A 20514-nucleotide genomic window follows, 5' to 3' on the forward strand; every position below is an offset into this window, starting at 1 on the left:
TTCGGGGTGAGAAGGGCGGCATATAAATGTAGCAAATAAATAAATAATATATAATATACAATGGTTATATAATTATATTGGACTATATAATATACAAACAATAATAATGCTACTGTACATACAGTAATTTTTAAAACCTTGAGTTTTGAAGCAGGCTGCCACGCCCCCCTCACGTGACTCCATCGAGCGGGTCGGCAAATGACTCTGCCGAGGCGGGTGGCTCCGTCCTCTTCCTCGCTTCGAAAGGAGCGGGCTTGCCATTGGTCGAGACGGCTCCCTCACGTGATTCAGCGAGCCAATGGGCGCGGCGGAAGAGTTCCTCTCAGAAGGGATCCAAGATGGAGGCCTGTGTGATGCTCCTGCTGGTGTTTTCCGTCGCGGCCGCGTCTCCTCAGCGCTACACGCCGGACTGGGAGAGCCTGGACTCGCGGCCGCTGCCCGGCTGGTTCGACGCGGCGAAGGTGGGCGTCTTCGTGCACTGGGGTGTCTTTTCGGTCCCGGCCTGGGGCTCGGAGTGGTTCTGGTGGCACTGGCGGGGCGAGCAGCAGCCTGAGTACGAGCGCTTCATGCAGGCCCGTTTCCCGCCGGGCACCACCTACGCCGACCTCGCGCCCCGCTTCACCGCCCGGGACTTCCAGCCCGAGGCCTGGGCCCAGCTCTTCCAAGAGGCCGGCGCCAGGTAGGAAACGGGGCCGGGAGGAATTGGGGTTGTTGGGGTTGTGTGTCTTCCAGTCATTTCCGGCGGAGGGCGACCCTCAGTCTACATGTGTTTTGGACTTCAGCTCCCACAATTCCTAACAGCCGGGAGGCTGGGTTGCTGTGAGTATTCCGGTCTGTATGGCCATGTTCTAGAAGCATTCTCTCCTGATGTTTCACCCACATCTGTGGCAGGCATCCTCAGAGGTTGTGAGGTCTGTTGGAAATAGGCAAGTGGGGTTTATATATCTGTGGAATGTTCAGGGTGGGAGAAAGAACTCTTATCTGAGTTGTGAGTTTTCCGAGCTGTATGGCCATGTTCCAGAAGCATTGTCTCCTGATGTTTCGCCCACATTTGTGGCAGGCATCATCAGAGGTTGTGAGGTCTGTTGGAAATAGGCAAGTGGGGTTTATATATCTGTGGAATGTTCAGGGTGGGAGAAAGAACTCTTGTCTGAGTTGTGAGTTTTCCGAGCTGTATGGCCATGTTTCAGAAGCATTCTCTCCTGATGTTTCACCCACATCTGTGGCAGGCATCCTCAGAGGTTGTGAGGTCTGTTGGAAATAGGCAAGTGGGATTTATATATCTGTGGAATGTTCAGGGTGGGAGAAAGAACTCTTGTCTGAGTTGTGAGTTTTCCGAGCTGTATGGCCATGTTCCAGAAGTATTCTCTCCTGATGTTTCACCCACATCTGTGGCAGACATCCTCAGAGGTTGTGAGGCCTGTTGGAAATAGGCAAATGGGGTTTATATATCTGTGGAATGCTCAGGGTGGGAGAACTCTTGTCTGAGTTGTGAGTTTTCCGAGCTGTATGGCCATGTTCCAGAAGCATTCTCTCCTGATGTTTCATCCACATCTGTGGCAGGCATCCTCAGAGGTTGTGAGGTCTGTTGGAAATAGGGAAGTGAGGTTTATATATCTGTGGAATGTTCAGGGTGGGAGAAAGAACTCTTGTCTGAGTTGTGAGTTTTCCGAGCTGTATGGCCATGTTCCAGAAGCATTCTCTCCTGATGTTTCACCCACATCTATGGCAGGCATCCTCAGAGGTTGTGAAGATGTCTGAGGCGAGTGTGAATGTTAAGGCAAGAGGTCACTATAACCAGAAATGTAATCTAATAATATAAACTATAAAACAGTATTTCTTATATATGCTATTGTCATAGAACATTCATTGTACAAACAAGGGTGATAGAGATTCAAAATATACTAAATTATTCAAAAAACCTGTCTCTAAAGCAAAATATAATCAATGTGTTACAAACACACATACATTCATAGAAAGCAGAACTCTTATATTCAGGGTTTGTGAGTCCAATGACAACCAGAGTTCATGTTCCACACGGAGGACTGTATAAATCACTAATTGTAAGTCCAAATCTATATGTCCAAGTTAGTGAATCCTTTTTTTAAAATCCAATGTTTTAAACAAATCCAAGAGGTTGTGAAGATGTCTGAGGCGAGTGTGAATGTTGCCACCGACCACCTTGATTAGCATTTAATGGCTTTGCAGATTCAAAGCCTGGCTGCTTCCTGCTTGGTGGAATCCTTTGTTGGGAAGTGTTAATTGGCCCTGATTGTTTCTTGTCTGGAATTCCTCTGTCTTCTGAGTGTTGTTCTTTATTTACTGGACACAGCATATTATTTGAGAGCACAGAAGTGTTGGACCACTCTGACAACCGCCATCTGAAGACTACACAGAAACGCCATTGAAATTCAAAAGCATGCGAACAATCTTAACAGAAAGGAAGAAACTATGAAAATGAACAAAATCTTGGCTATCAGTATTAGAAAACTCTAAAATCAGGATAGTAAATAAAAAACAACACTCAGATACATTGAGGCCCAGAATGAGGCCAGTTGGGAAGTCATGTCCCAAGCCGAAACGGACGAGTTTGCCAGCCAGTTTGACGGGGGTGCCGCTTCTCCCACCCATTTGCTATCTCTTAAATATGGGTATATTTACGGTGAGTTCTCCTTCCTGACTTTATACTCTCCCTTTGCCTATAGATATGTGGTGCTGACCACAAAGCATCACGAAGGCTTCACCAACTGGGGTTCCCCCATGTCCTGGAACTGGAACTCAGTAGATACAGGGCCCCATAGAGACTTGGTGGGAGAACTGGGAGATGCCCTCCGAAAAAGGTATGAATGTGGGTTCAAAGGTTGAGTCATGGGGCTGTGCTTAGGAGCTTTCTAATCACTTGTGGATCTTTTGTTCTAATCTTTAGGAACATACATTATGGGCTGTATCACTCCCTCTATGAATGGTTTCATCCACTTTATTTGCTGGACAAAAACAATGGATTCAAGAGTCAATTTTTTGTCTCTGAGAAGACTATGCCAGAGCTTTTTGACCTTGTTTTAAGGTAAGAGCAGAACACCATAAAAAAACCCTAGAATGTTTGAGATACAAAACATATTTACCTATATACCTGGATCATGTAAAATATCTTGGGCAAAAAGGGGTCATGAATGAAAAGCTTTTAAGAAGCCCTGCTCTCTCGTCAGAAAAAAACACAAACTCTTCATGTGCTTGGTTTTAAGGGGGAAGGTTTATTATCTTTAATATTCCTTCACTTTAATATTAGCTAGCAAGATATGTCTAGTCCTTAGAATGTGAAGTTCCCTACCCTCCTGAAATTGTCCACTTTGTTTTACAACAGTCTAATCTTGGTGCAGACCAGTCACTAATAGCCCATCTCAACAGAATGAGCAGGAACTAAGACACAATTGTACTGGTAAATTTTCTGGTTTTGTTAATCTGCATCTAAGGTACAAGCCGGATCTCATCTGGTCTGATGGAGAATGGGAAGCTCCAGATACATACTGGAACTCAACTAATTTCCTTGCCTGGCTTTACAACGATAGTCCAGTCAAGGTATCTGAATTTGCTTCAAATTGGGGCAGTTAATGAGTGTTGAAAACCCAGCAAGTTTTTCCTACTTGTTTGCATTTGAGATTAAGCCTTTAGAGTGCTGCTTTAGATATTTTGGGCTGTGATGGTCTTTGTGGTTCTTCAGAATGTCCAAAATGTATGAGTCACCTCTGCGGTGGCACCTACAGGTTTTTCTTGACGTAAGCTGAGCATGTAGCTGACAGTGACAGCACTATACAAACTCCACTTTAAGTATTGTAAAGAAGCGCAGAAAATAGAAATAGGTGTTACTTGTGACTGCCATCTCCAAACTTGAGAACATAGAAATGGCAAGAGTATCTAACTGCCAGATGGTGCAGCAATAAGTAATATACTGTGTCTACAGAGGCATTAAGCTCTGGTTTGTTTTGAGCATCAGTGAGGACAGCTCCAAATTCCTTTCTTTCCCTCCTCAAGCCACAAGTGCCACTTCAACTCTTCTTCTGGATCTGTCTTGGTAGGACACTGTGGTGGTGAATGATCGATGGGGCATCAATTGTTCCTGCCATCACGGAGGCTACTATAACTGTCAAGACAAATACAAGCCTGGCACGTTGCCCAGCCACAAGTGGGAGATGTGCAGCTCCATTGACAGGAGGTCTTGGGGGTATCGAAGTGACATGCAAATCTCTGAGCTTATGGATGAGACCAGCATCATTACGGTGAGCAGTGGGAAAGTTGCAAGTTAATTCTGAAGCAGATTCGAAAGTCTTGTGAGACGTCGCTAAAGAGGTTCAGCAATGCAAGAAAGATTTAATTAGGCCTTGGATTTAATAAGAGTATGAAACCAGTTGATGGAGAAAACACTCTAGATATGTTTGACAAACTGGATATCTGAAGCAAAAGTGTTTTCATTCTCCAGCTTCTAAATGCTTGACAGAGAAGAGGCAAAAAGGTGATCATTCAGTCAAACTGCTGGATCAGTAAGTTTCTGTTGAGATTCTTACTTCAGTATAAGAACCAAGCTAGAGATCTCAAGCATATAGGTCCTTCCTCTTTTATGATTCTTTTTCAAAATGAGTTTTTCTCCTTCTGACTTGGAATCTCTCTGTGATTATGTTTCATTTTGTGCTTCCACTTCAGGAACTTGTGCAAACTGTGAGTTATGGAGGAAACTATCTCCTCAACATCGGACCCACAAAGGAAGGGGTGATTGCTCCAGTCTTTCAGGAACGGCTTCTGGCTCTTGGGAAGTGGCTGAGCATTAATGGAGAGGCCATTTACGAATCAAAACCATGGAGAGTCCAAAAGGACAATGACAGTGACAGCACTTGGTATGATCAAATGAATCCAAGCTTTTTACTTACATCGTATGCAGAGCTTACAGAAGCTTTTTTTCAAAGTTAACGTTGTTGTGCTATATTTAAAATATTTTACCTATTCAGAAGGCTTGGAACAGGTAACAGCAACTGAAGCTACAAAGTGCTTTCCTGTTTTCCTTTAATTTACCTTTGGTGTCCTCCTGGTGCATTGAATAACAAACCACACACTCACTTACTCAGGAATTCTGGGTATTGTAGTTCAATATAATAAGATCAAGTCAGTGAATGCTGTAGTTTTTGCTATGAATGGCTTTTTAATCAGTTTTAAGAGTTTTAACTTGATTTTCAATACCATTGATATTTAATTCTATTTTAATATTTGTATTCATTTAGGTTTTAAATTGTATTGTATTGGTTTTACTGTAAGCCACTTTGAATCTCTTTTTTAGAGGGGAAAAAGCAGGGGGGAGATATATATATATATATATATATATATATATATATATATATATATAGATAGATATAAATATAAATAAAATAAAATAAAATAAAATAAAATGATGATACATTTAGAGCATGTCAGATTGGAGGGGGCCAGTTTATTTTTTAAAAGCTTTAGACCTTTACTTGATTGACTTTTTGAGGTCGAAGGAGAAGTGGAAGAATTGAGGACCTTTTTACGTTCTTATTTTATTTCATTAATATATATATATCTTCTTCCAATTCAAAAGCTATCTATTAATTGGTGATGTTAAAAACCAAGAAATGGGGTGAGATAATAGTAATTCTGCATCTCTTAATATCATAGAGAGCAGTTGAAAGGGCAGTCCTTTGCAAGGAAGTGAATGGAAAGTTTCGTCTAGACTCCTGGATACAAGCAACACTGTTATTGACGTCAGCAGTTGCTGGGAGGGAGGACAGATTGCAATGCAATGTTTGCTTTTTTCAGAGTAAATGCAAGACTTGACTTTGAGCCTTTCATCAGCCCTCTTGGCAGGACAGATGAAGTGTGGGAGAAAACCTCAGAGGCCTGTTGTCTCAGCATCACCTCTGGTCAAATGTGGCAAGGCTTCATGTTGAGCCATGGGTGCTCTGTTCCATTGAAGGATGAACACTTTCAATGGGATAGATCACCCCTCATTCAACCTGAAGCCTTGCAGATGTTCTATTTTTTAATTATCAAACTGTTCTTCATATTTCACTGCTTCACTTTGTCTTCTCCCAGGTATACTTCAAAGGAAGCAGTAGTCTATGCTATCTTCTTGACCTGGCCAGAAAACAATATGTTGACGCTTTCATCCCCTGTCCCATCTGCAAGCACTCAGGTAAGGAGAAATTTGGAAATATTCTGGTTTAAGATCTGGTGACATTGAGTTGTATTTTGCACCAAGAAATTCAAAACATCTTGCAGCTGTAAAATGTACTTAAATCAGAACGAATTGTGTAATAAGCCCCTTTAACAGAAACTCATAACCCCACCCCCCAAACTGACACTGAAGACACAAAAGAAAGACAGCTTCTAACAAACACCTGAAATCCTAAAATTTAGAGTATGGTGAATCTCATTTTGGAGGTCATTCTATAGGTCATGATGGTAATGCTGGCAATACTGAAAAGCTTGAAATGGCTGAGGCTTTTGTAAAAGGTAGATGCCAACATCAGTCTTGCAGGAGTTGCTGATAGATTGGCTCCGGCATAATTGTTAAGAAGGTATTTGTGATTTTTGAGAAGCCAACCCTTTTCCCCCAGATAAGTTGAAGACTTTAATATTTTTTGTTTCCCTGGAAGATCTATACCTCAGAGGATATTTTTGAAGCTGTGCTTCATTTTGAGCATTGCTTTTGCCCTAACAGGAAATAATTTGATACATCAGTTCAGTTACATCTTAATGTTTTCTATAATGCAACAGATCAGCAGCTCTTGTTTTTTATCCCTTGCAGGTGACAATGTTGGGGCTCTCTGACCCATTGAAATGGCAGGCCTTGCCAGACAAGGGTCTGGAGGTGGCTCTGCCCTTGACCATCCCTTCCCTGCTTCCTCTGCAATGTGGCTGGTCTCTGAAACTGGTTGGTGTCTCTTGATGGCAAAGCAGGATGAGAATCAAGGCACTCCCAGAGATGCCACTGTGATTAGTGGCACAAACAGGATTAAGACTTAAACAAATCATTGTTGAATGAAGCAAAAGCTTTATATGTTAACCGTCCTCTAGTGTTGCGTTTTAATCAGGAAGGATTGAAGAAGCAACTGTCTTCCAACATGATTTAATTTGCCTTGAGCACATTTCCAAACTGCCATAATATATGAACTATTGCTTGTATGGAACGAGAACCATCTCTAGAGATTTCAAGAGAATTCTCTAGGACTGTTGTGAGACCACCATTGTGGTGCTGTTTATTGCCTTTTTAAAAATCCATCATTCAACTCTGGCTTCCAATCTGCTTTGGTGGAGTTGGGAGTTTTCTTATTTCTACCTGAGATTGTGAAAGATCCTACAGAGTTTTTGGTCAAGATAAAACAAGAAGCCTGGAAACAGAGTCATTAACAGGTGAATTCCAAAGGGAAGGGATCACAGAGTCCATTCAGGTTGCTGTTGGCATGCCATCACAGTTTTAGAGCAAATACTCAAATACCAAGCATTTCGTTTTGGAGACTAGATGGGAACAAAAAACAACATAGTTCTTGGGAAACATTGAAGTTATGACGTCCAATGCCAGGAGTCTGCCATTGGGCAAGCTTGCTTAGGCAAGTTGAGAGAGAGCCCAAATGATCAGGATGACTTGTTTGGTAAGGAATGAGACATTTTTATGAGGATTACATCCAATGAAATCTCGACATATTAACAAATGAATGCAAAGTGTCCAGCTGAGTAGCCTGTAGAGTAGATATCTCTTGGCTTTCTTATGCATTCACACAGTCAAATGAGGTATACTGCCTTGAATGATCCAACATTCATTTTGTCATAAATAATACTATGTTATTTCTTTAACTTGCACCTTTCATCAAACCTTCTCCAGAGGCATGTCTCCCACAAAATATTTTCCCTATGAATGACTCTTGTTTCATTTGCCTTTTGTGAATTATTCTTTCATAATGTGAACTGTCCTTTAGATAATCAAACACACAATATGTGTTCTTGCACTTGTACTCTGTCCCTTGGAATATGTTCTTATAGTTGGACCAGCTATAATTTTTGATATAATTTTTTTCAGTTTTGCTACAGCATCATCTAGTATTGGATTAAAATGCAGGGGACTTGGCATTCAGTTTTGACACTGCAAGGAGATTATGCACTGGTTATTTGCTTTTCGTGTGGAATGCAGACTGGTGGCCATGAATTATGAAGGAAAGCTTGATCAGTACAGTTATCCCATCCAGGAATGCTGTAGTGAGAGAAAGTATGCACTTGCTTAAGAATGTTTGGATTGCTACTAAATGGCTGGTTATTCTAGGGCAGGAAAGGCGAAACAGAAAGGAGAGCCCATGGACAGATTTCGAGAAATAAAATATGACACTGCTGCATGTATGAACATAAATTCATTCAGATTCTTTTCTAAAACAGCTTGGTTGAACCAAACTGCAAATTGTCCTTCTCGTATACATTGCTGCTGGATATCAATCGCAGTGCCTTTTTTGTTCACTTTTGTACCTGATTTCATGTCACTTGCTTTTTATAAATAAAAACTTGAATCCGAATAAGAACATTGCATTGATTTGTATGCAAGGCACTGCAACCACGAGTCCTGGAAACAGGGCAAATGCTGGTGTTGGAGGTGACCTTCAGTTATGAGGACTGGGCTGTCAGATGTAACAGGACTATATGGAAAAGTAGCATCGATCATTGAGGACAATGCCTTTTGTAAAGTTGCTTCAGAAGAAACACTTTTCAGGAAAAACATTTGCTTAGAAGACTCAAAATGGGCCTCAGTTGTTAGCCCAACGAGTTTCACTTTTTGACTGGACAAAAGATATGCATGTTGCAGGTATACTTAAATACTTATGTAAGAAGAAGTGTCCTATGTTAGTCTCTAATTTAGATTAAGTAGATCCCCTAAATACTATGAAGGCAATAGATTCCATTTGCTTTTGGGACTTAAGCAGGACCAGGGCGGTTTAGTACTTAGAAGGAACACAGTAGGCATGTTATCAGAAAGCCAATGGCAGAACACTTCTCTGTACTCCTTGCAAAAAGAAAAACCCTAATAAATTCATGGAGTTGCCATAAATAGACATAAATTGAAGATGCAGAGCTGAGATAGTGGCACTTTTACTTTCTGGTGGTCCAGTGTAATAAAATTATTTAAAATGTATACAATTACCTTCAGGTTATATGTGTGTAAAGTATCCAACAAATTCTGTATTCCAATTTTGGTCCCGTTTCCAAGATACTGAATTATGTAAGTATATGCTAATACAAGTTTTCCAAAATCTGGGGGGGAAATCCCAAACTCTTTTGGGCCCAGGCTTTTCAAATAAATAATCTGTAGAAATAAATATAATGACCACCATTATTACTGTAAAGTCATATGCCGAACAACCCCAACTGTTTGGAATTGGGATTATCACTATCAACTGGGAATTTTTCACTTAGAATTAATATATTTTAACTACAGCCTGGAGCGTTATGATGTCCACTTTCAGGGCCCACCTCCATTCATTGCAGTCTTTCAATTAGAATTTAAACCTGCCTCCTCTTGCCTTCCCACTGCAGCTGTTTTCAGAAACATCGCTCTCTTTTTTGGATCCGTTCTTAACACGCGTGGCCTTGATGGTTGGTGCCATGTACAGAGAAGGATGGCGGCCAAGGAACACTGCGGCTCAATCATTAATTGCAAACTGTGCAATAATGTTCAGCATACAGCGCCAGAGTCGGAGTGAAATCCCTGCCAGTGAGATCATAGGAAAACACCGCTGATGTCATCAGCCTTTCGACACTCGCCAAGCATTCCATCGTCGTTTTGAGCATCCCTTTGGCAGGAATCCTTCCTTACATCACATTGGAAGAAGAGCCAGAGCCACGATGCCGAGGTGGCACACCTCTTTTGTTTCATCACGGACCTTTCCGATGCAATCAGTGTCTGATGCCAAAAGAAAAGAGACTGGTATCTAGGAGCCAAAATCAATATCTCAATAGTAGAGCCCTGTCCTTCTGTTGATTCAGGAGCTGGTATAAATGTGCACATGACGCAGCATGATGCTCCTTTTCAACCGATCAAGCGGCACCAGCCCTAAACGCTCCCAAGACTGCAACGCACCGAAATGGGGCCTTTACGAAGAGGAAGCCTGATCGGCCAGGTATGTGGCTTTGAAAAAGGGGACACTTTTTAAAAAGGGATACAATAGACCAGGAGCCTGCGGTGGCTCAGTGTGTTAAAGCGCTGAGCTGCTGAACTTGTTGACCAATAGGTCCCAGGTTCAAACCTGGGGAGCGGAGTGAGCGCCCGCTGTTAGCTCCAGCTTCTGCCAACCTAGCAGTTCAAAAACATACAAATGTGAGTAGATCAATAGGTACTGCTCCGGTGGGAAGGTAACGGCGTTCCATGCAGTCATGCCGGCCACATGACCTTGGAGGTGTCTACAGACAACTCTTCGGCTTAGAAATGGAGATGAGCACCAACCCCCAGAGTCGGACACGAATGGACTTAATGTCAGGGGAAACCTCTTCCCACAATAGATCAAGCCACAGTTTTCTGATGTCTAGTAAAGGCAAAGGTTTTCCACTGACATTCAGTCCAGTCATGTCCGAATCTGGGGGTTGGTGCTCATCTCCATTTCTCAGCAGAAGAGCCGGCGTTGTCCATAGACACCTCCAAAGTCATGTGGCTATGGGTATGACTGCATGGAGAGCCGTTACCTTCCCACCGGAGCAGTACCTATTGATCTACTCACATTTGCATGTTTTCGAACTGCTAGGTTGGCAGAAGCTGGGGCTAACAGTGGGTGCTCACTCCGCTCCCTGGATTTGAACCTGCGACCTTTCGCTCCACAAGTTCAGCAGCTCAGCGCTTTAACATGCTGCGTCACCAATATCTAAAATTAATTCCAACCTTAAGTAAACTCCTATGGGGAAAAAACTACACTAAATTCAGTGGATTGCTCCAGATAAGTGTGCATAGAACCTAAGTGTGTCTCCATCTGGACATCTGTATGATGTTTAAGAGATCCTCTCTTATGGGTTGCATCTACACTGCAGAAGGAATGCAGTTTGACCCCACTTTAACTGCCATGGCACAATACAATTGGATCTTGGGAGCTGTAGTTTGGTGAAGACCAGAACTCTGGCAGAGACGATTAAAGACCTTGTCAAACAACAACTCCTGTGATCAAATAGCATGGACGCATGGCTGTTGAAGTAATATTGAAATACATTAATTCTATACATACAAAAAACTCTTCAACTATTAATGTGCATTTAGCCTTTAATTTATTATTATTTATATATTTATTATTTATATATGTATGTGTGTGTGTGTATACACACACACACACACATATAATGTCCATGCATTTTTGACTTTGCCTCAAGCCATCACCAATTTATTATTTCAATATTTATATGTTTGACATACACATATATGGGAGAATATATACATACATACACATACACACACACACATATATAATATATATACAGACGCAAGAACAATAAAATCCCATCAAAGCATCTCCGCGTAGCATCCAATATAATAACTTCGAACAGCCGAAAAACCATACAAATAAATTAAAGGCTTAATGCATATTAATAGTTGAAGAGTTTTGTGTGTGTGTGTATATATATATAAAATCAATGACATAGATAAAGAGACAAAAATATCAAAAACATGCACCAAAGACAGATACAACATTGACAGATAGTAGCAATAGAATGTAAATCAAAACTCATGATTGAGAGGTGTCTAGGTAGGCCTTCTGCCAGAAGAGATGGAATAATAATAATAGGCACAAGTTTCACATTGAGATACAACCAAAATTTCTCCTATCTAGTTAGAGACATCTCTGAGACAAGAAGCTTTGTTTGAGTGTGTGTTCCCCTTTAAGAAAGGGGAGGGCGAGACGGGAGGTCCCGCCCAACGGGCAATGTCACGTGACAGGACAAAATGGCTTCTCAGCTGGGCTGAGAAGGAGGAAGAAGCCGCCATGGTGGTGGCGAATCGGGCCATTCCGAGGCTGGTGGCGTCGCTGAGGCCGGTGAGGGTCTAATTTAGTCAATTTAGTACCAAAAACGTATATATACTCATACAGTAGAGTCTCACTTATCCAAGCCTCGCTTATCCAAGGTTCTGGATTATCCAAGCCATTTTTGTAGTCAATGTTTTCAATATATCATGATATTTTGGTGCTAAATTCGTAAATACCGTAATTACTACAAAGCGTTACTGCGTATTAAACTACTTTTTCTGTCAAATTTGTTGTCTAACATGTTTTGTTGCTTAATTTGTAAAATCATAACCTAATTTGATGTTTAATAGGCTTTTCCTGAATGCCTCCTTATTATCCAACATATCCACTTATCCAAGGTTCTGCCGGCCCGTTTATGTTGGATAAGTGAGACTCGACTGTATATATATGTGTGTGTGTGTGTTATATGCCAAGCATAGGCCAACTTGGGCCCTCCAGGTGTTTTGGACTTCAATTCCCACATACAGTAGAGTCTCACTTATCCAACGTAAACGGGCCGGCAGAACGTTGGATAAGTGAATATGTTGGATAATAAGGAGGGATTAAGAAAAAGCCTATTAAACATCAAATTAGGTTATGATTTTACAAATTGAGCACCAAAACATCATGTTATACAACAAATTTGACAGAAAAAGTAGTTCAATACACAGTAATGCTATGTAGTAATTACTGTATTTACAAATTTAGCACCAAAATATCACGATGTATTGAAAACATTGACTACAAAAATGGGTTGGATAATCCAGAACCTTGGATAAGCGAGTATTGGATAAGTGAGACTCTACTGTAATGTGCATAATACAGCATGGCTTGTAGAATTTTCTTGATCCAGTCATCTTCAAGGTATAAAAAACCACATTACTGAGAATGAGATTTCTCATTTGTCCAGATCAGTATTGTTGATATGGAGTATTTTGTTATTATTTCTTAAGCCTGTAGTTAATTGATTGATTTGTATGTTTAGTGTACTTACGCTCATTATAGTACTATGTTTTGTTGTTGTATGGTTTTAAATTTTTGCATGTTTTCCTTGCTATGTTGGAAACCACCCTGAGTCCCTTGAGGAAATAGGGCAGTATATAAATAAAATTGTTATTGTGTTGTTATTACTGTATTATTATTGTAGGAGCCCCCAGTGGCACAGCGTATTAAAGCGCTGAGCTGCTGAACTTGCGGACCAAAAGGTTTGTAGTTCAAATCCGGGGAGCGGAGTGAGCACCTGCTGTTAGCCCCAGCTTCTGCCAACCTAGCAGTTGGAAAACATGCAAATGTGAGTAGATCAATAGGTACCACTCTGGCAGGAAGGTAATGGCACTCCACGCAGTCATGCCAGCCACATGACCTAGGAGGTGTCTATGGACAGTGCCGGCTCTTTGGCTTAGAAATGGAGATGAGCACCAACCCCCAGAGTCGGACACGACTGGACTTAACGTCAGGGGAAACCTTTACCTTTTACCTATGGTTTCCTTGCTCTGTTGGAAACTGCCCTGAGTCCCTTGAGGAGATAGGGCAGTATATAAATAAAGTTTTATTGTTGTTGTTGTTGTTGTTGTTGGTATTATTATGTTGACGCATTCTGTTAGCAGCTCTCCAAAATTTTAGATGACTCTTTTTGGTTCTGAAGATGCATCGATATTGTCGAATGTGCCAGTTTAGAATTATTCTTTTCTTCCTTTTGCCATGGTCAGGCATGCTTCCTGATAAAGAAGACGTCAAAAAGGTCTTTATTTACTTGGTTCTGATCATTTATAAACTTCTGTTCCCTATATAGCTCAGCACAGCGGCAGCTACTTCCCTCCCAAAACATGTGAAAATCGTTGAAGTCGGCCCGCGAGACGGGCTGCAGAACGAAAAGGTAAGAGGAATTCTGTTGAATGTCCTTTGTAACAGAAACCTGGTGTATATTTTAATACTTTTGTGCCTCTGGTTCAAAGAAAACCGCCATGATTTAGTGGTTTTGGTGTTAAACTATACCTCTGGAGGTGAGGGGTTGAGTCCCTATTTGGCTCTGGGAACCCACTGGGTGACGTTGGACAGGTCACACACTCTCGGCCTCAGAGGAAGGAGGCAAAAGCAAGTCCTTCTGAAGAAAGCTCTGTGATAGGTTTGCCTTAGGATCAACATAAATTAGAAATGAGGCATGCAAGTACATCTTTGGTTCAAAGGCATGCAAGTACATCTTTGGTTCAACACAGATTATTTTAATAGAAGTTCAATACCAGTAAACATGGATTAACCTTTTCCTTCTATTTGTTGGCTAATGTTTTCAAAGTCCTGCGGCTTTTACCTTTTCCCTATATTTATTTGGCTGAGCTTTGAAAACCCCTTGGGCTTCTTGTTCAGAGGAAGACCCACAGGTTCTGATGTCTTTGCTACCTTTGTCACCCAAGAAAGGACAGAGGGAAGGTCTGTTGTAAACAGGCAGAATTGCAGCCAGGTTGCCTAAGATGGACTTGGATGTTGACTCATTGCAAAGCCCTGGGAAGTTGCAAAAGATGTGACAACCTTTGCCCTTGGCTGGCTTTCAAAACTCATGATTGTTTATACACTAATCATTTAGTATCATTAGTTTTCCTTGTCTTGAAGATAAGACAGTTAGAATGTAAAATTATATTTATCATGTTATATTATTATTGTGCTATATTGTATTATTGTGTTTTTAATTTGTTTATTTTATCTGTTTTAATTTTGTTTATGTTTCTGTTCTTTGGGCATGGCCCCATGTTAGCCGCCCCAAGTCCCTTCAGTGAGATGGAGGCGGGATAGAAAAATAAAGTATTATTATTATAAAAGTGAAAGAAATGGGATCTGAATTCTGTTAATTATTATTTTTTCTTTTTTTTATTAGAAGAGCATCTATGACTTACCTCTTGCTCTCTTCTTTGTGCTAAGAGTCACTTTTTGACCATTAGTTCATGCTCCTCAATCTCCCAAATACAGCGACTGCCCTTAACCTTTGTCGCTCTACCATTGAAAAGAATTTAATTGGAAAGTTGAAAGTCAAAACATCTGTTATATAAATATATCAGTGGATTTGTTTCCTTCTCTTTCTCTCTCTCTCTTTGTAGAATATCGTCCCCACCCAGGTGAAAATCGACTTCATTAACCGGCTGTCAGAAACAGGTCTTTCGGTCATAGAAGCCACCAGTTTTGTCTCTCCCAAATGGGTCCCACAGGTCAGTCCAGATGTTCCTGGAAGTGTTTCAACAACAGAGGCTGTATAGCCATCTGTCAGGAGGGCTTGGGTTGTGCCTTCCTGCCTGGCATAATAGGGTTGGACTGGATAGCCCTTGGGGTCTCTTCCAACTCTAGAATTCTGTGATTCCTTGTTCAACAAACATGTTGAAAGTTTGGCCCTGGAGCCACACGCCTGCTTTGTGTATTTTAATATATGTATTTCATAGAATTACATTTTAATATATGTATTTTTCATAATGTTTTATGATGATGTGATTTGACTATGTTGTGCTCTGCCTAGGGGAGAGAAATAAAATTATCATCACAATCATCATCATATGGCTCCTAGTTGTTTATATGACCGGTATCAAACATTCCCTAAGCCGAAAAAGGGGTGAATTGTCTCTTGTGGGCATGAGGGTTCAATATAGGTTATGGGGCCACTTGTTTTTCTTGATACATTTTCTTTACTAATTTTAATGCAACCAATCTAATTTAAAATCAAAGTAATAAGCATTCAAAGAAACAAAACGAAAAAGGAAAAAGATTAAACCATTTGGAGAGGAGGAGGGCTTTCCTTGACTTTAAAGGTTTAGAATCTTATCTCATTTGTTGTTCTGCGTCCTAGATGGCCGACCATGCCGAAGTCATGCAAGGCATCCAGAAGGTCCCTGGCATCAGCTATCCAGTTCTGACCCCAAACCTCAAGGGCTTCCAAGCAGCGGTAAGAGAAGCCTTGTGGGGCTTGGGGAGGATTGTTTGTTTAAAATGTAAACTTAAGTGTATGAGTATTTTTATTGTATCCTATATCCACGAGACAAATATTGCCCGTGTTTTTACATTAATTGGGTTGTGTCCATGTTATTGTGAGCCACCTTGAGTCCCCATGGGGAGAAAAGCGGGGAAGAAATAATACAGTTAATAAATAATAATGATAAAACAAATAAGATTCGGGGCAGAAGTTCTGAGTTTGTTGCTGTTAAAGTTTTGAAGGGGTAAACATATAAGCAGGAGTCATTTTTCACCATGCTTTGGGGGTATTTTAGGCCCAAGAGAGGTCTTTTGGGGGGCATTTTACCACTCAGGCCATTGAGGACATTTTGCCCACCTCAGGTTTAGAAGGACAAGCCGCTCCTGCTCTTTGCAGATGTTTTCCTCTGTAGTCCCTCTCAAAATATACCTTTCCCTGAATTGGCAGGTAGCGGCTGGAGCCAAGGAGGTGTCCATCTTTGGCGCTGCATCAGAACTTTTCACGAAGAAGAACATCAACTGCTCCATAGATGAAAGTTTGGAGAGGTTTAGCGACGTCTTGCGGGCTGCAAAAGAAGCCAACATCCCTGTCCGAGGGTAAGCCTTAAAATGATGTATTAATTTGGCGACAAGCAGGCAAATTAACACCGTAGTAATAGGAACTTAGTTAGGAGAAAGCCAGTAGGTTTGAAGGAAAAATAGATATGTAGTAAAGCTTGTTCCCTTTACTTGCAGGTACGTCTCCTGCGTCCTTGGCTGTCCGTATGAAGGGAAGATTGCTCCCGCTAAAGTGGCCGAGGTGAGCTCCTGTGTATAATCGGGAAATTATTTTGCAATGTCTAGTATGTGCCTAATGCAACTCTGAATGCCTGTGTACCTGTGAAACAGCCAAAAGCATTTCAGGGTTTGCAAAAACATCAAATGAACACCCAAAATGAATTCTTGGCATGCATCTCCTCCTTGTAGAGGTCTTTCAATTCTGAAATGCTTTTCTCTAATTCTTCTGTTCTCTGCGGCAGGTGTCAAAGAAAATGTACGCAATGGGATGCTATGAGATTTCTCTCGGCGATACCATTGGTGTTGGGACTCCTGGCAACATGAGGGAGATGCTTTCTGCCGTCATGAAAGAGGTGCCCATCGGGGCCCTTGCCGTCCACTGTCATGATACGTACGGGCAGGCGCTTGCCAACACGCTGGTAGCCCTTCAGGTATGTTTCCTGGCCACCCATGTGTTTCTGGAACTTCAGAGTTTGCATGCTTTCTGTGCGCTTATGTATCTTAATATGTGATCAAATTAAGGCTTGCTTTTTGGATTTTGTCATGGTTTGTCCTGTAACCAAACCACAGCAGAGCTCGATGGTGCACCCTATTCAGTTTGATGCAGGGGTTCACTGAGATGTGAAAATTATTTCTAGGATAAATAAGGTTGCAAAGGGCTGGACTGGGGAATAGCATGGCATGCATTTCTGAGCCGGGTTTGCTTCCGTCCCCAGATGGGCGTCAGTGTGGTCGATTCCTCTGTCGCGGGCCTCGGGGGCTGCCCTTATGCCCAGGGCGCATCTGGGAACGTGGCCACTGAAGACATGGTCTACATGCTCCACGGCCTTGGCATTCACACAGTAAGTAGCGAGACAGCAGATTCATATATTACATGAGTTCATTGAATGTGGTTTTGTTGATTAGCAAACAGCTTTAAGGAAAATTCTAGGAAACCTATCAAATGCTTAGAGAAGTGCTCTCTCTACGTTGCTTTGCGTCTCGTTTGGAAGAGAAGAAGTTGGTTATACATGCATTTCAGAAGTAAGAAGTAACAGTAGCAGCAGTAGTAATACCACTAGTAATAGCACCAGTAGTAGCAGCAGCAACAGTAGTAATACCACTAGTAGTAGTGCCAGTAGCAGCAGTATCACCTGTAGTAATACCGCTAGTAGTAGCACCAGTAGTAGCAGTAATAGTAACACCAGTAATAATACCAATAGAAATAGCACCAGTAGTAGCAGCAACAGTAGTAATACCACTAGTAGTAGCGCCAGTAGCAGCAGTATCACCTGTAGTAATACCGCTAGTAGTAGCACCAGTAGTAGCAGTAATAGTAACACCAGTAATAATACCAATAGTAATAGCACCAGTAGTAGTAGCAGCAACAGTAGTAATACCACTAGTAGTAGCGCCAGTAGCAGCAGTATCACCTGTAGTAATACCGCTAGTAGTAGCACCAGTAGTAGCAGTAATAGTAACACCAGTAATAATACCAATAGTAATAGCACCAGTAGTAGCAGCAGCAACAGTGGTAATACCACTAGTAGTAGCGCCAGTAGCAGCAGTATCACCTGTAGTAATACCGCTAGTAGTAGCGCCAGTAGTAGCAGTAATAGTAACACCAGTAATAATACCAATAGTAATAGCACCAGTAGTAGCAGCAGCAACAGTGGTAATACCACTAGTAGTAGCGCCAGTAGCAGCAGTATCACCTGTAGTAATACTGCCAGTAGTAGCAGTAATAGTAACACCAGTAATAATACCAATAGTAGTAGCACCAGTAGTGAAACAACTACTAGTAGCAGTAGTAGTAGCACCAGTAGTGATACCACTAGTAAAGCTTTTTTTAACGCTTTTATAATTTTATGTTGTTTTAAACTGCTGTTTGATTATTCTGTTTTATGTAATGATGTATGTGTTTTAAATTGACTACTTTATGATGTTATGATGTCGATTGGGCTCGTTCCCATGTAAGCTGCTCTGGGGAGATAGAGGCGTCATACAAAAATAAAGTTGTTATTATTATTATTATTGCCGGAAAGCTTTGCCATTTGATAAATAAATGCTGCGCTAAAGCGACAGCTTGACAGAAGGGAGGTTTTGGTTCTTGATCTGATAATACATCAGGATAAAAATCAAATCTCACAAATGTGTGCCCTCCCTGGTCAGACCCAGTGGTTTAAAATGTCATTTCATTGGCTAAATCAGCCACATGTGGGCATGGCGGATATGTGTTTTACTTGTCCAGTGTCCTACTTTCTTGGATGGTCAAAGGGACTCATCACGTAATGGATCCTCCATCTCAAGAATACTTTCATGTTGAATAGATAGGGAACTCTTTCATATGGGTAGATTATGGGCTTTGCATGTAGCAGAGTGAAGGGCCAGTATTTCAAAAAATATAGGGGAATATGAGGTCTCTCGATCGGAAAGGCCACTTTCTGGATCCTAAAAATCCAAATCCTCCAACTTTAATGTACGCTGGCCATGCAGACTGAGAGATTATTAAGAGAAATATAATCCAAAAACACATTTTCCAAGTTCAGACGTGGGAGAAGCAAAACGGGCTCCATGAACCTGAAGTTTGACCTTAAATTAAATTGCAAATTAAGCAGCCACGTCCTCAGTGAATCATTTCCTTCCTTTTTTCCTTGTGAAGGGCGTGGATCTCTCCAAGCTCCTTGAAGCCGGCGCCTTTATCTGTAAAGCCCTGAACCGGAGGACGAACTCCAAAGTGGCCCAGGCCTCCTGCAAACTCTGAATCAGCTCCGTGCCTTCATCGGACTTTGCGGAAGCAGAACCAAGGCACTCTGGAAGCAGCCCGGTTTGTGCTCCGTTCGCACCCGACTTTATTTAAAGCACTCATTTGGTGTCCGCACTTGGAGGTGAAAGGAAGACGGGAAACCCTATCTCACTGTGAAAAGAGAGACTGGGCCTCTTGGAAGAGGGCTCTTCCTTTCCTGGTGGTGGCAGCTTTGCTCCTGAGCATCATGGGCTTTGTTTGGGGGAAGAACAAGACGTGCCCCTGTAACCCCGATTTGGTGAAATTCAAAGGGCTAATCTTGGGTTTAATCCAAATCCATGGCTTCCTAAAGTGACCTGCTCTTAAGACAGCCTTCCCTCATTCTGCCTGGGAGAAAAGTTTGGGATGCCAATATCTATATCTGTCTTCTATAATAAAAGTGAAAATATGTTTGTATGTATCTATGTTTGTATGTGTTTTCCAGTGTAAACACACCGGCAATGTATCAGGACCACACTTGGCATAAATATCCACCATGACCAACTTAAAATACTACTACTACTAATAATAATAATAGTCCAGCATATACAGGGTGTTTGAAAAAGAACTCCCTAGTTTTAATGTAAATGACATTAAATTAAATTGTATTATTATTATTATTATTATTATTATTATTATTATTATTATTGATACAAAGACAGAGTATGACACAGCAAATGAGCAGGGTGTTTGAAAAAGAACTCACTAGTTTTAATGTAAATTACATTAAATTAAATTGTATTATTATTATTATTATTATTATTATTGATACAAAGACAGTATGACACAGCAAATGAGATATGCAGGGTGTTTGAAAAAGAACTCCCTAGTTTTAATGTAAATTACATTAAATTAAATTGTATTATTATTATTATTATTATTATTATTATTGATACAAAGACAGTATGACACAGCAAATGAGATATGCAGGGTGTTTGAAAAAGAACTCCCTAGTTTTAATGTAAATTAAATTAAATTGTATTATTATTATTATTG

At 41.1% G+C, this 20514-nt stretch overlaps 2 protein-coding genes across 3 annotated transcripts; both read left to right on the plus strand.

Annotated features, from left to right (window-relative positions):
- The first annotated feature begins 167 nt into the window (after positions 1-167).
- Positions 168-8573, plus strand: fuca1 (alpha-L-fucosidase 1). The gene is made up of 8 exons (XM_003227567.4): positions 168-679; positions 2706-2840; positions 2927-3064; positions 3471-3576; positions 4074-4274; positions 4696-4886; positions 6100-6199; positions 6815-8573. The coding sequence occupies exons 1-8, from the start codon at positions 339-341 to the stop codon at positions 6953-6955; spliced, it is 1353 nt and encodes a 450-aa protein (XP_003227615.1). The 5' UTR covers positions 168-338; the 3' UTR covers positions 6956-8573.
- Positions 8574-10012: 1439 nt separating this feature from the next.
- hmgcl (3-hydroxy-3-methylglutaryl-CoA lyase) lies at positions 10013-19939 on the plus strand. 2 transcript variants are annotated; one of them, XM_008120797.3, is made up of 9 exons: positions 10013-10166; positions 13822-13905; positions 15119-15226; positions 15856-15951; positions 16426-16574; positions 16713-16776; positions 16997-17185; positions 17471-17596; positions 19396-19939. In XM_008120797.3, the coding sequence occupies exons 1-9, from the start codon at positions 10131-10133 to the stop codon at positions 19495-19497; spliced, it is 954 nt and encodes a 317-aa protein (XP_008119004.1). In that variant the 5' UTR covers positions 10013-10130; the 3' UTR covers positions 19498-19939. The 2 variants fall into 2 exon arrangements, with proteins under 2 accessions (XP_008119004.1, XP_003227616.1); XM_003227568.4 differs by lacking the exon at positions 10013-10166 and adding an exon at positions 11771-12059.
- The last annotated feature ends 575 nt before the right edge of the window (positions 19940-20514 follow it).

Source organism: Anolis carolinensis, unplaced genomic scaffold (assembly GCF_035594765.1).
Source record: "Anolis carolinensis isolate JA03-04 unplaced genomic scaffold, rAnoCar3.1.pri scaffold_10, whole genome shotgun sequence".
NCBI lineage: Eukaryota > Metazoa > Chordata > Lepidosauria > Squamata > Dactyloidae > Anolis > Anolis carolinensis.